Below are 15,044 nucleotides of genomic sequence, written 5' to 3' on the forward strand. Positions count from 1 at the left end.
CTAAAATTCATTCTTTTATTTTCGGTAAGTACTAAAATTCATTGTTTGTTCAAGTTTTACATGATGAAAATGTCATGAATGTTAATCTGCAGGATTTGTTGGAAATCAAAGAGTGTAGCGTGAGCTGTAGTGCTTTTTGGAGTTGCTGGAGGTGTTTTTGGGATCCTGTTTCCTTTTGCTGGTGGTGTAATTTTCTTGATTATTTATTTAATTGTGGCTCACATGATTTGGACATGTGACATATTACTTGGTGGCTAAGTAAATAGATATCAATTAATTATTCTTGGTCAACTTATAATTACTTTTTTTGGTAATTACTTATTGGAGAAGTGTTTTCTTTCTAATTCCTTACTTTGATGGAAAGTAAAATTATGTTTCTAAAAGGAAAACTAGTCCTCTCTCTGCCTTTATAAAAGTGCATATACTCCATCAATTATGTACGATTATTGAGACAACACGTAAAAGATTATTGTGTGCAAAAGGCCAAGAGAGATAAACCAGTTTCCAGCTTTGTCTGTTAATCAGAGTTGCAGATTGGTTCGTGGTTAAAGTATCTGGACGTTAGATTTAATTTCAATAAGGTTTGATATCATGAATAGAGGTATGTATATCTAACTATATTTATTTATGCGTTATAAGAATGTGAAATTAATTGAAGTTCTAAGATCTAGGGTTTTATGATAATTTGTGATTAAAGTCTAACACAAATTGAATTAAAGTTTTTACATGTGGTATCAGAGCCAGTAGTTTTGGAACTCATTAATTTTTTCCATTATTCTTGCAGAAATAATATGCCTAAGTTTAAATTAAAATTAAATAATAATATGATTTTAATTTATGGTATACGAACACTGTTTTAATTCGTGTACTCGTTTTTGAACGAGTGTCAAGAAACTGTTTGTACATATATAATGATCAAATTTGTTGTATTGTTATCTGTTTGTCGAAGACAACTGATGTTATGTGCTGTACCTTGTTTGCCGAACTTGTGTGTGTGTATATATATATATATATATAACATAAGTTAAGTCTGTTAATATATATACATATATATATATATATATCATATAGAGACAAAAACAACTTAAAGGGTGAAAAACGAATCTGGTGATTCAATTAAGTTGTGTTGGGTGATTGTATATATACATATATATATATATATATCATATAGAGACAAAAACAACTTAAAGGGTGAAAAAGGAATCTGGTGATTCAATTAAGTTGTGTTGGGTGATTGTATATTATATATATCACAATGAGTAAAAAACAAGTCAAAGAAATTGGTTTTTGTCTATTTCGTGTAATCAAGTGACATAGTGAAATATTTTATTATTATTCCGCTGCTGCGCAAATCGAGGTATTAAATTATGATCATGTTTTTGTTTGTTTTGTACATGATTAAATATATGTTACACTATTATATCTATGAAATTTAAGACACCCACAAGTAATTTAATTAAACATGTTTGTTTTGTACATGATTAAATATATGTTACAGTATTATATCTATGAAATTTAAGACACCCACTTGTATATTATATATATCACAATGAGTAAAAAAACAAGTCAAGGAGATTGGTTTTTGTCTATTTCGTGTAATCAAGTGACATAGTGAAATATTTTATTATTATTTCGTTGCTGCGCAAATCGAGGTATTAAATTATGATCATGTTTTTGTTTATTTTGTACATGATTTAATATATGTTACAGTATTATATCTATGAAATTTAAGACACCCACTAGTAATTTAATTAAACATGTTTGTTTTGTACATGATAAAATATATGTTATAGTATTATATCTATGAAATTTAAGACACCCACTAGTAATTTAATTAATTGACTTTGTAAATTATGAGTGCATAATATGGTGGGTAATTTAATGTTGAATTTATCACTAGATAATTTAATATTCATATTATAGAAAGGTTGGTAGCTACCAAAGTGGCTTCACCATAATGATTAATGAATATTAATTTTAGTGATAGACATAATGCAATATTTCATGAATAATGATACTTATAATTTTTGTAAAATTCATGAACATTGGGTTTATTCAATTATTAGAAATAATTCCTCAAAGGAAATTAATTTTCGAGTGATTAAATAAACATTAAGGGGTTGTATGTAATTTTTAATTGGGTAGATATAGGATATCTAAAGGTAATTTGTCTATTTAATTAATTAGTGCATCACCAATGAAGCTATATATAAATAAATACATCTAAGCATCATTTTTTGTATTTTGTGGTTACTACCCAAAGGGGTACCATAGTTGTACAATGTATTTATTTATTTTTATATGTGTTGTTATCTCAAAGTATTAATGTTATGAGCATTTACCTTATTATAATTATTTTATTGCAGTATCTCTTCCTGTTTCAGTGAATTCGCATGCTTCATCTGTTCCAATTCTCAATGGGACTAACTTCTCAGAATGGTATGAGCAAGTTCAGTTCAACTTAGGTGTGCTAGATCTTGATTGCATTTCAAATTGAGAAACCTACTGCTATTACTGGTGAAAGCAGTGAGGAAGAAAAGTCTCTCCATAAAGTTTGGGAGAAATCGAACAAATTGAGTATTATGTTTATGCGAATGACTATTACAAACAATATCAAAATAACTCTTCCCCAAACTGATAGTGCTAAGAAATATTTGAAAAATATTGAAGAACGTTTCCGTACTGCAGATAAGTCTTTTGCAGGGAAATTAATGGCTGACCTCACTACTATGCGTTTTGATGGTACGCGAAGTATGCATGAGCATGTTCTTGACATGACTAATCTTGTTGCGAAATTGAAGACTTTAGGGATGAATGTGGATGAGACTTTTCTCGTTCAATTTATTCTCAATTCCTTACCTACTCAGTATGGGCCATTTCAAATTCACTATAACACTATTAAGGACAAGTGGAATGTGAATGAATTGGCCAGTATGTTAGTTCAAGAGGAAGGAAGGCTTAAGCAACAAGATAATCATAATGTTCATCTCATGACTCAAGAAGGTAGAAAGAAATTTGGGAAAAGGCCTGGAAAAGGCATTAAGCGAGCAACACCCCAAATAAAGGATTTTGATCAAGCTACTCAAAAGAAGGAACGCAAGAATGATAAGTGCCATTTTTGTAACAAACCTGGACACTTTCAGAAAGATTGCATGAAACGTAAAGAATGGTTCGAAAAGAAGGGTAAGCCTTTAGCTTTTGTTTGTTTTGAATCAAACTTAATTGAAGTTCCTTCTAATACTTGGTGGGTTGATTCAGGCTCTAATGTTCATATTTCCAATACGATGCAGGGATTCCTTTCAACCCAAACCACAAATTCAAATGATGATTTCTTGTTCACAGGGAATAAGGAGAAATTCCAGTTGAAGCCATTGGGACATTTCGTTTAGTTTTAGATAGTGGATTTCATTTAGATTTGTTTAAAACTCTTTATGTTCCTTCAATTTCCCGTAATTTGATTTCTTTGTCCAAACTTGATGTTGATGGTTTTTCATTTAAATTTGGTAATGGATGTTTCAGTTTGTTCAAAAAATCCCAATTTGTTGGTTCTGGTATTCTTGTTGATGGTTTATACAAGATAAAGCTTGATGATTTATTTTCTGAAACACTTTTGACCTTCCATCATAATGTTGGAACCAAACGTAGCTCAATTAATGAAAATTCATCTTTCTTGTGGCATAAAAGATTGGGTTATATATCCAGTGAAAGGTTAACAAGATTAGTAAAAGATGGAATTCTTTGGAATCTAGATTTTACTGATTTTATTGTGTATGTAGATTGTATTAAAGGTAAACAAACCAAACACACAAAGAAGGGCGCCACAAGAAGTATAGAGCTTCTTGAAATTATTCATACAGACATTTGTGGACCTTTTGATGTTCCATCTTTTGGTGGAGAAAAATATTTTATTACCTTTATAGATGATTTTTCACGTTATGGATATATCTATTTGTTGCATGAAAAATCTCAAGCAGTGAATACTCTTGAAGTATACATAAATGAGGTTGAAAGGCAACTAGATAAAAAAGTGAAAATAGTAAGGTCAGATAGATGTGGTGAATATTATGGAAAGTATGATGAAACGGGTCAATGTCCTGGACCGTTTGCTAAATTCCTTGAAAAGCGTGACATTTGTGCTCAATACACTATGCCAGGCACGCCACAGCAGAATGGTGTAGTTGAAAGGCGTAATCGTACTCTTATGGAAATGGTTAGGAGTATGTTAAGTAATTCCTCGTTACCCATATCATTGTGGATGTATGCTCTTAGAATTGCTATGTATATATTAAATAGGGTTCCAAGTAAGGCAGTTTCAAAAACTCCATTTGAACTGTGGACAGGAAGGAAACCTAGTTTAAGGCACCTGCATGTTTGGGGTTGCCCAGCGGAAGCAAGGATTTATAATCCACATGAAAAGAAATTGGATTTTAGAACAATTAGTGGGTACTTTATTGGTTACCCAGAAAAATCCAAAGGGTATAGGTTTTACTGTCCTACACATAGTACAAGAATTGTTGAAACCGATAATGCCAGATTCATTGAGGATGGTGAAATCAGTGGGAGTGATAAAAATAAGAATGTGATCATTTAAGAAGTTAGGGTACAAATCCCTTTAACCACAACTTCTAAAGAAATAATTGTTTCTCCAGTTGTTGAACTGCATAACAACGAAGAACAATTAAATGATCAACAACTCCATAATGAAACTATCACCAATGATGTTATAGAAGAACCACAAAGAATAACATTAAGACGGTCTCAAAGAGAAACGAGACCTGCTATTTCGGATGATTATGTGGTATATCTACATGAATCTGATTTTGATATAGGGATATGTAAGGATCCGGTTACATATTCACAAGCTATTAATAGTAATAATTCTACTAATTGGATTAATGTCATGAACGAGGAGTTGAAGTCAATGGAACAAAATAAAGTTTGGGAACTCGTTAAATTGCCTGAAGGATTTAAACAAGTCGGGTGTAAATGGGTCTTTAAGACCAAACGCGACTCTAATGACAATATTGAACGATATAAAGCCAGACTTGTAGCCAAGGGCTTCACTCAGATAGGAGGCATTGATTATAAAGAAACCTTCTCTCCTATATCTAAGAAGGATTCCTTTAGAATTATCATGGCGCTTGTAGCTCATTATGATTTAGAGTTACATCAAATGGATGTGAAAACAGCTTTTCTAAATGGGAATTTAGAGGAAGAAGTATATATGGATCAACCTGAAGGCTTCAGATTAGAGGGTAAAGAACGCATGGTCTGTAAACTTAAGAAGTCAATATATGGACTTAAACAAGCTTCCCAACAATGGTATATTAAGTTTAATGATACTATTACTTCTTTTGGTTTTAATGAAAATACTGTTGATCGGTGTATATACCAGAAGGTTAGTGGGAGCAAGTTTATATTTCTGATTTTATATGTTGATGATATTTTGCTTGCTAGTAGTGATCTTGGTTTATTGCATGAAACTAAAAGTTACCTCTCTAAGAATTTTGAGATGAAAGATATAGGTGAGGCATCTTACGTGATAGGAATAGAAATATTCCGTGATAGGTCACGTGGATTGTTAGGATTGTCTCAGAAAACATATATTGAGAGAATTCTAGAGAGATTTGGTATGGAACATTGTTCAGCTAGTATTGTTCCAATACAGAAAGGGGATAAATTTAGTTTGATGCAATGCCCATAGAATGAATAAGAACGAAAAGAAATGCAAAATATTCCTTATGCATCTATTGTGGGAAGTTTGATATATGCACAGGTTTGCACTCGTCCAGATATTGGTTTTGCAGTTGGAATGCTAGGCAGATACCAAAGCAATCCAGGAATGCATCACTGGAAAGCTGCAAAGAAAGTTATGAGATACTTACAAGGAACAAAAAATTATATGCTCACATTTAGAAAGACTGGTGAGTTAGAGGTTATTGGTTACTCAGACTCAAATTTTGCTGGATGTGTGGATAGTAGAAGATCCACTTTTGGTTATTTGTTCCTTTTAGCTGGAGGGGCAATATCATGGAAAAGCGCAAAACAGTCTATTATTGCTTCATCAACTATGGAGGCTGAATTTGTAGCATGGTTTGAGGCTACAAATCATGGTTTGTGGTTGCGGAACTTTATTTCAGGATTTGGTGTTATGGATTCAATTTCCAGACCGCTGAAAATTTATTGTGATAACACCGCAGCTGTCTTCTTTACTAAAAACGATAAGTATTCCAATAGCGTTAAGCATATGGAGCTGAAATATCTTACCGTTAAAGAAGAAGTTCAGAAACAACGAGTGTCTTTTGAAAATATAAGCACACAGCTTATGGTTGCAGATCCATTGACAAAAGGATTACCACCCAAGACATTCATAGGGCATGTTGAAAGAATGGGTCTTGAATGTAATCAAAGTTAATTATTATTTTTTGTTGTGGATTGCTTAACAATGCTTATATATATTTGATATTTTGAGCTAATTAAAATGTGTTTCTGATATTTCCTGTTAATTTATGTATGTACATGCATGTATTACTTTAAATGACGAAAACAGGAATAGCCTTCGAAAAAACATTATTGCTAGACCTTTATTGATGCTTCTCACTTATAGACTATGTTAAATGGGTTGCTAGTGTTGTGGTACATGGAAGGGACTGTGTCGTTTAGTGACATACAACCGCCATGACTCACATTGGTAATTTGTTTACCATGGTATTTATGATGACCATATTAATATCTTAATTTGATTTATGGTGCACACTAATGACTATTTTACTAAATCACTACAGAAGTTATCATATGTGCCAAGTGGGAGAATGTAAGATTATTTATTTAATTGTGGCCCACATGATTTGGACATGTGACATATTACTTGGTGGCTAAGTAAATAGATATCAATTAATTATTCTTGGTCAACTTATAATTACTTTTTTTGGTAATTACTTATTAGAGAAGTGTTTTCTTTCTAATTCCTTACTTTGATGGAAAGTAGAATTATGTTTCTAAAAGGAAAACTGGTCCTCTCTCTACCTTTATAAAAGTGTATATACTCCATCAATTATGTACGATTATTGAGACAACACGTAAAAGGTTATTGTGTGCAAAAGGCCAAGAGAGAGAAACCAGTTTCCAGCTTTGTCTGTTGATCAGAGTTGCAGATTGGTTCGTGGTTAAAGTATCTGGACGTTGGATTTAATGTCAATAAGATTTGATATCATGAATAGAGGTATGTATATCTAATTATATTTATTTATGCGTTATAAGAATGTGAAATTAATTGAAGTTCTAAAATCTAGAATTTTATGATAATTTGTGATTAAAGTCTAACACAAATTGAATTGGAGTTTTTACATAATTTTCTTTGCATCTTATTTTTTGTTTGGCTGTTCCTTTCTGTAATATGGTGAAAGTCTAGTTCAATAGCCTTTGTAATGGTGATTGGACATCATATAATAGACACAGAAAATGTAGGTGGATTTCGTCTATTATATATATATATATTCTCTCTGTTGATCATTATTTTAATCTTTTGAGTTTTCAGCTATATTGACTTCGGCAGAAGATTTGGATTGTCAAAAAGATATAACTATTGTCTATTCAATACTGTTCTCTTGTAGCTTATGCTATAATCAAACAAAGCTGTCTGTTGATCATTATTTGTTAATTAAAGATAAAAAAAATATATATATATATATTTTAGGGATCAATTCTAAATAAATTATTTTTAAAATAATCATAAATTTTAAAAAAATAAATAGGCATCAAATTTAAAACTTAATTACATAAAAGTGAGCATTGGAATTTATTCTCTAAACTACCATTGGCCTATTACACAGTTTCACACTCATTTGAATCCCAAATTGTCGGAGCGTGGGACAAAGCATTACGGAAATTTAACTGTTCTCCCTGTATCAAACAAGTGAATATTCTCTCAAAAAGAATAAAAATTCAATGAAAGCTAAAAAAAAAAAAAAAAATTTGGAGCGTTTTTATTGGCCGGGCCTTAGATGGCCCTGATCTAGTCAAACCTATTCTGAATCTCTAAAAAAACTGAAATAAAAGATAAAACTGAACCAGTATCATTTTTTTAAAACTAAATTGTGTTCCACAACATTTAATCTAGAGAATATGACATGATACATATTAAGTAAAACATCTCTTTTTTTTTTTTTTTTTTTTTTTTTTGTGTGTGTGTGTGGTCACACACACTTCACTCACACACTCACTTTATTTATTTAGAGAATCAAATAAGTCACAAGATTCTTAATAAGTAAAACACATTTAAACAATTCAAAATTTTACATGCACGTAAGCATAAAAAAAAAAAAATTAAAAAAAAACTTATAAGTAAATAAAGAACACATAGCAAAGAATAAACTTAAAAAAATAAAAACAATTTGTGGAAAATTAGACATATTTAGTTAGTCTGAAATCACATGCAAAGGTCAAAAATAAGAATAAAATAAAGAAAATACAGACATGTTAAAGATTATGGTATGCTGGTGCGGAAAAATATAAATCAATAAGAAACAAGTAGGAAAAGATGCATGGATATATGAAGAGAAATGACAAATTAGACAAACAATGTAACGACCCTCACCCTGGCCAGACACAATATTATCCGCTTAACTACAGAGTTCTGATGGGTTCACGGCCATCACGGTTTTAAAACGCGTTGTGTCATAGAAGGGTGTTGAATCTACATATAGCACTTGCCTACTGGTGCCCCCTGCACACGCTCACACACACCCGCCCACAAGGTCGCCACAATCACCCCCCCTTTGGGGCCCAATGTCCTCGTTGGCCACACTTCCGGCTGGATCAGGCTCTGATACCATTTGTAACGACCCTCACCCTGGTCGGACATAATATTGTCCGCTTTTAGCTCACCCAGACCAGAGATTTCCCAAGGGGTCACCCATCCTGGTACTACTCTAGGTTAAGCACGCTTAACTACAGAGTTCTGATGGGTTCACGGTCATCACGGTTTTAAAACGCGTCATGTCATAGAAGGGTGTTGAATCTACATATAGCACTTGCCCCATCCACACCAAGACGATGTGGAATTGTGCACTTGTAACTCGCCCAGTGTAATTGTCTACTGGTACCTTCTGCACACGCTCACACACACCCGCCCACAAAGTCACCGCAAACAATGTACTAGCCGAATGTAAATTGATAAATAAAAATCTACATGTTTTCATATAAATACAATGGGTTTGGGCAATACCCGGTCTGGATGGCACATTCAACATCATTCTTTTACCTCTAGCACACATAATTTGACTGCCAGCACATTCGTTCTCTATTGGCTTTTCCTTTTACCATCCAAAAATTTCTAACATACATATATATATAGAGTAGCATTAACCGGTGACAGGACCAACGTACAACTACAAGTCTACAACCCTAGGACTTGCCCTTTCCCCCAAAGTCTACAACCCAAGGACTTGCTCTTTCCCCCAAATAAAAATGGAAAAGTCCATTTGCTACAATTTTATGCAGCAACGGCACCCTATGTCTTGCAGCGACTACAGTTCTATCACCTTTGGCTGCTGCCACGAGATGTTCCACAAGTATAGTGACGATCATGCACTTCATCGATTTGAATCACCAATGCCATGGATCGGCATCTATATTGCAGCTGCATCACTAGTCTGCTCCCTTGCAATGGCTGCTGACGTCTTCCACGGGTTTCACCACAGAAAACTCTGGTTTCCGTGCAAATTTTTCACTCTCAATGCCGCTTCCCTCACATTATTAGCTGTAGCAATGAAGCTGCCGGTGGATCTAAGTACCAGCATGACAACGGCTGAAGATCAGCTTGCGAAACTTAGCAGCACCACTTTCATGTCCACAGCAATGGGTAATTTTCTGCCGTCTTTCGGAACTATGAATGACAAAGAAATTTTCGTGAACATAACAGCCTTGGCTATTTTCGTGATCACCATTTTTGTTAATATCTGCATCCAATTAACTACGCTGGTAATAAATCCTTTTTTCGTGGTAGAACACATTGCAGCTCTGTCTTTCATGCTTGTTTTGCTTGTAATTTCGGGTTTCACAGCTTTGACTGTTTCCACCACTAAAAAGCGTTTACAACTGAATTATGATGACATGCACAAAAAAAAATTGGTAGATGAATCAGAGGAAACCGAAAAGCTTACAATTGAGAAATTGAAAGAGAATGTAAAAAAGTATTGGATGATGGCAGAGACTAGTAGCCCACAATTCGTTATAGCTCGTTCTGTCACCTGCTATGCTTCAGGGGCAATCTGTTTGCTCGCTGTAGTCACTTTTGCAGAAGCGTACCTCAGGCTGCGCAAGAGTAACCCCGAGGAGTACAAAGCTTATAAAGGGAGTAGTCTTGAATCAGGCGGTTATAGTTGGTCAACCATTGTGGTTCTTGTGATTCAGTGTTTTGGGGTGTTTGTAGGTACAATTGCCCCAACATTTAGATCGTTTACAGCCATAAGATTAAGGTGCCCAGAGAAAAGAGTCAAGAGCAACAAATCTGAATTGAAAATAGAGACTTACTGGATCGAAAGGCTAGTAGGGTGGAGAGAGAGCCCCATAGCTTTACAAGTTCGGGGCCAAAAATTCAGAAAACTTGTTCATAAAACCAAGAATCTAATTGTAAATATCTTTATAGGAATTCAAATTATGATTGTCAAGGGCAGCAAATTAATTTTGGTCATCTCTATTTTCTTAACGAGTCTGTTGATCTCATTTGGGCAGAAGCTCGGATGTAAACCAACCGTCTCAAACAATTACACAGAACCTGAATGGAGGGCTCGTACAAAACTAGATCTTAGCCGTTATGTTTTGTATCTTGAAGGCGAGGAGGAACTTCCCTTACAGATAATGGAGAATAACAGGGACGCGACCAATCATTTTATTCAGAAGGGTAAAAAGCAGCAATCAAAATATTTGAAAGAGCTTATAGATCGATCTACTTCTTTTATGGGAGTGGCCAAGTTTGATAGTAACCAAGTTCCACCTCTAGCTTCTGAAGAACCTCCCAATTGTTGGTCTCTTCCTGTGATTACACTAACAAGTATTGCCGTTGCACTTCCAAACAATGAAAATCACAAGGTGAACGAGTTGCTTCAAAGTGTGAGAGAAGGCCTCTTGTTTGTCAACCTTGTAGAAAAGATTTTGGATGCCAAAGGAGACTTGGTGAACATCAAAAATACTGCCGACATAGTGTGGTTAGGAGTTGATCTCTTCCGGAAGTGGCTAGATGAAGATCTCAGAAAAATCGCTCTTGAAAGAAAAACCTCAAAGGAGACGCTGGAGAGACTTCTTGACATATCAAGAAGTATTGTCATGGAATTCAAGGCAAACCTGAATGGGAAGGAGAACCCTTTGAAGTGGCCCATGAAGGTTATTGCTGCTAATTCAATGTACAGAATCAGCCAAACTTTGCTGCTAGACCAAGAAGGCAGCAAAGATCGGATGGATCATGAAAGACTGTTTGATCAATTATCTGTTATGGTTGCCGATATATTGGGTGCTTGCCTTACCAACATGCCACGTGTTATAACTACAAAATGCTTTTGCAGTGCCATAGAAGAAAGGGAGAAAAGTGTTCAGCATGCAGCTCATCTTCTTGGTGAAACTGAAGAGATTCTCGAAATCCTTCAACAGCGTGAACTTCCTAGTCTGAATCCTGATCAGGCGGCTGATATCGATGAGTGGCGTGCTTCAATGAAGAAGAAAGATCCCTCGGCTTTTACTTCTTCATCCAACAGTGGTTCATCCTCTTCTGGTTCTTGTCAGTTGCATATAGCTATTGAGTAGGTGGGATGCTTGAGAAAACACAAGCACATTATGCCATCGCTAGTGTTTGGTATGTCCTGATCATCTACGACTTTTCTATATTTAGATATTCTATGAACTGTCACAGCATTTGAATGTGATATTGAGCGGGTAGATTTTATTCTCTATTCATATACAGCACATTCATTGTTTGATTAGATATATCATTTGAATTTTCTGGATTCATAGGTAGCCTTTTTCTAATGTTTGTAATATAAATTTATTCTATTCATATAGAGCACATCCATCCTTTGGATATTATTTGAATTTTCTAGATTCGTAGGTAGCCCTTTTCATGTAAACCACTCAAATTTTAGAAATCCTGAGGCAGTAACCCTGAAAATATTTACAGCCAATTTTACGTCTATTTCAGTTCTACAAAAGTTTTGAAAAACTTAAATTCTTGTTGAAAGTGGATTTATCATTTGTGGGGCAGAATCTGGGTTGGATGGAATTAATAACTATACGATGCACAATCCATTCATGAATCTGAATGGTGTATTTGGGATTACGGTTTTCACACTAGCTTAATATGCATTTTTCATGTTTATGGTGTAAGAACTATACTACTAAAATTCATTCTTTTATTTTCGGTAAGTACTAAAATTCATTGTTTGTTCAAGTTTTACATGATGAAAATGTCATGAATGTTAATCTGCAGGATTTGTTGGAAATCAAGGAGTGTAGTGTGAGCTGTAGTGCAGTTTGGAGTTGCTGGAGGTGTTTTTGGGATCCTGTTTCCTTTTGCTGGTGGTGTAATTTTCTTTGCATCTTATTTTTTGTTTGGCTGTTCCTTTCTGTAATATGGTGAAAATCTAGTTCAATAGCCTTTGTAGTGGTGATTGGACATCATATAATAAACACAGAAAATGTAGGTGGATTTCGTCTATTTTATATATATATATATATTCATTCTCTCTGTTGATCATTATTTTAATCTTTTGAGTTTTCAGCTATATATTGACTTCAGCGGAAGATTTGGATTGTCAAAAAGATATAACTATTGTCTATTTAATACTGTTCTCTTGTAGCTTATGCTATAATCAAACAAAGCTGTCTGTTGATCATTATTTGTTAATTAAAGATAAAAAAAAAATAAAATAAAATAAAAAAAATAGATTTTAGGGATCAATTCTAAATAAATTATTTTTAAAATAATCATAAATTTTTAAAAAAATGAATAGGCATCAAATTTAAAACTTAATTACATAAAAGTGAGCATTGGAATTTATTCTCTAAACTACCATTAGCCTATTACACAGTTTCACACTCATTTGAATCCCAAATTGTCGGAGCGTGGGACAAAGCATTACGAAAATTTAACTGTTCTCCCTGTATCAAACAAGTGAATATTCTCTCAAAAAGAATAAAAATTCAATGAAAGCTAAAAAAAAAAAGGGATTTGGAGCGTTTTTATTGGCCGGGCCTTAGATGGCCCAGATCTAGTCAAACCTATTCCGAATCTCTAAAAAAACTGAAACAATTTGTAGAAAATTAGACATATTTAGTTAATCTAACATCACATGCAAAGACCAACAATAAGAATAAAATAAAGAAAATACAGACACGTTAAAGATTAGATTATGGCATGCTGGTGCGGAAAAATATAAATCAATAAGTAACAAATAGAAAAAGATGCATGGATATATGGAGAGAAATGACAAATTAGACAACCAATGTACTAGCCGAATGTAAATTGATAAATAAAAATCTACATGTTTTCATATAAATACAATGGGTTTGGGCAATACCCGGTCTGGATGGCACATTCAAAATCATTCTTTTACCTCTGGCACACGAAATTTGACTGCCAGCACATTCGTTCTCATTGGCTTTTCCTTTTACCATCCAAAAATTTCTAACATACATGTGTGTGTGTGTGTGTGTGTGTGTGTAGTAGCATTAACAGGTGACAGGACCTACGTACAACTACAATCTACAGCCCAAGGTCTTGCCCTTTCCCCCAAAGAAAAAATGGAAAAGCCCATCTGCTACAATTACAACTATTTTATGCAGGAACGGCACCCGTCTTGCAGCGACTACAGTTCTATCACCCATGACTGCTGCCTCGAGATTTTCCACAAGGATAGGAAAGAACATGCACTTCATCGATTTGAATCACCAATGACATGGATCGGCATCTATATTGCAGCAGCATCACTAGTCTGCTCCCTTGCAATGGCTGCTGACATCTTCCACGGGTTTCGCCACAGAAAACTCTGGTTTCCGTGCAAATTTTTCACTCTCAATGCCGCTTCCCTCACATTATTAGCTGTAGCAATGAAGCTGCCGGTGGATCTAAGTACCAGCATGACAACTGCTGAAGATCAGCTTGCGAAACTTAGCAGCACCCCTTTCATGTCCACAGCAATGGGTAATTTTCTGCCGACTTTAGGAACCATGAATGACACAGAAATTTTCATGAACATAACAGCCTTGGTTATTTTCGTGATCACCATTTTTATTAATGTCTGCATCCAATTAACTACTCTAGTAATAAATCCTTTTCTCGTGGTAGAACACATTGCAGCTCTGTCTTTCATGCTTGTTTTGCTTGTAATTTCGGGTTTCACAGCTTTGACTGTTTCCACCACTAAAAAGCGTTTACAACTGAATTATGATGATATACGTACACAAAAAAAATTTGGTTGAAGAATCAGCGGAAACCAAAAAGCTTACAATTGAGAAATTGAAAGAGAATGTAAAAAAGTATTGGATGATGGCAGAGACTAGTAGCCCACAATTCGTTATAGCTCGTTCTGTCACCTGCTATGCTTCAGCGGCAATCTGTTTGCTCGCTGTAGTCACTTTTGCAGAAGCGTACCTCAGGCTGCAGGAGTAACCACAATCGTTGGTCAACCATTGTGGTTCTTGTGATTCAGTGTTTTGTGGTGTTTGTAGGTACAATTGCCCCAGCATTTGGATCGTTTACGGCCATAAGATTAAGGTGCTCAGAGAAAAGAGTCGAGAGCAACAAATCTGAGTGGATCGAAAGGCTAGTAGGGTGGAGAGAGAGCCCCATAGCTTTACAAGTTCGGGGCCAAAAATTCAGAAAACTTATTCATAAAACCATCTAATTCTAAATATCTTTATAGGAATTCAAATTAAGATTGTCAAGGGCAGCAAATTAATTTTGGTCATCTCTATTTTCTTAACGAGTCTGTTGATCTCATTTGGGCCCTACTACAAGGTGCTAAAGCAGAAGCTTGGATGTAATCCAACCGTCT

The 15,044-nt window shown here is 34.5% G+C and overlaps 1 protein-coding gene across 1 annotated transcript; it reads left to right on the forward strand.

Moving 5' to 3' along the window:
- The first annotated feature begins 9,441 nt into the window (after nucleotides 1-9,441).
- On the forward strand, nucleotides 9,442-12,720 carry LOC132304041 (uncharacterized). Its single transcript, XM_059801537.1, has 2 exons — nucleotides 9,442-11,848; nucleotides 12,479-12,720. The coding sequence occupies exon 1, from the start codon at nucleotides 9,469-9,471 to the stop codon at nucleotides 11,797-11,799; it is 2,331 nt and encodes a 776-aa protein (XP_059657520.1). The 5' UTR covers nucleotides 9,442-9,468; the 3' UTR covers nucleotides 11,800-11,848; nucleotides 12,479-12,720.
- The last annotated feature ends 2,324 nt before the right edge of the window (nucleotides 12,721-15,044 follow it).

Source organism: Cornus florida, unplaced genomic scaffold (assembly GCF_030987335.1).
Source record: "Cornus florida cultivar Cherokee Brave unplaced genomic scaffold, ASM3098733v1 CherokeeBrave_3.0.0_Hap2_Chr04, whole genome shotgun sequence".
In the NCBI taxonomy this organism is placed as follows: domain Eukaryota; kingdom Viridiplantae; phylum Streptophyta; class Magnoliopsida; order Cornales; family Cornaceae; genus Cornus; species Cornus florida.

What these genes read in the sequence shown, in the direction of transcription:
- LOC132304041 (XM_059801537.1), top strand. Translation starts at nt 9,469, where the DNA reads ATGGAAAAGTCCATTTGCTACAATTTTATGCAGCAACGGCACCCTATG.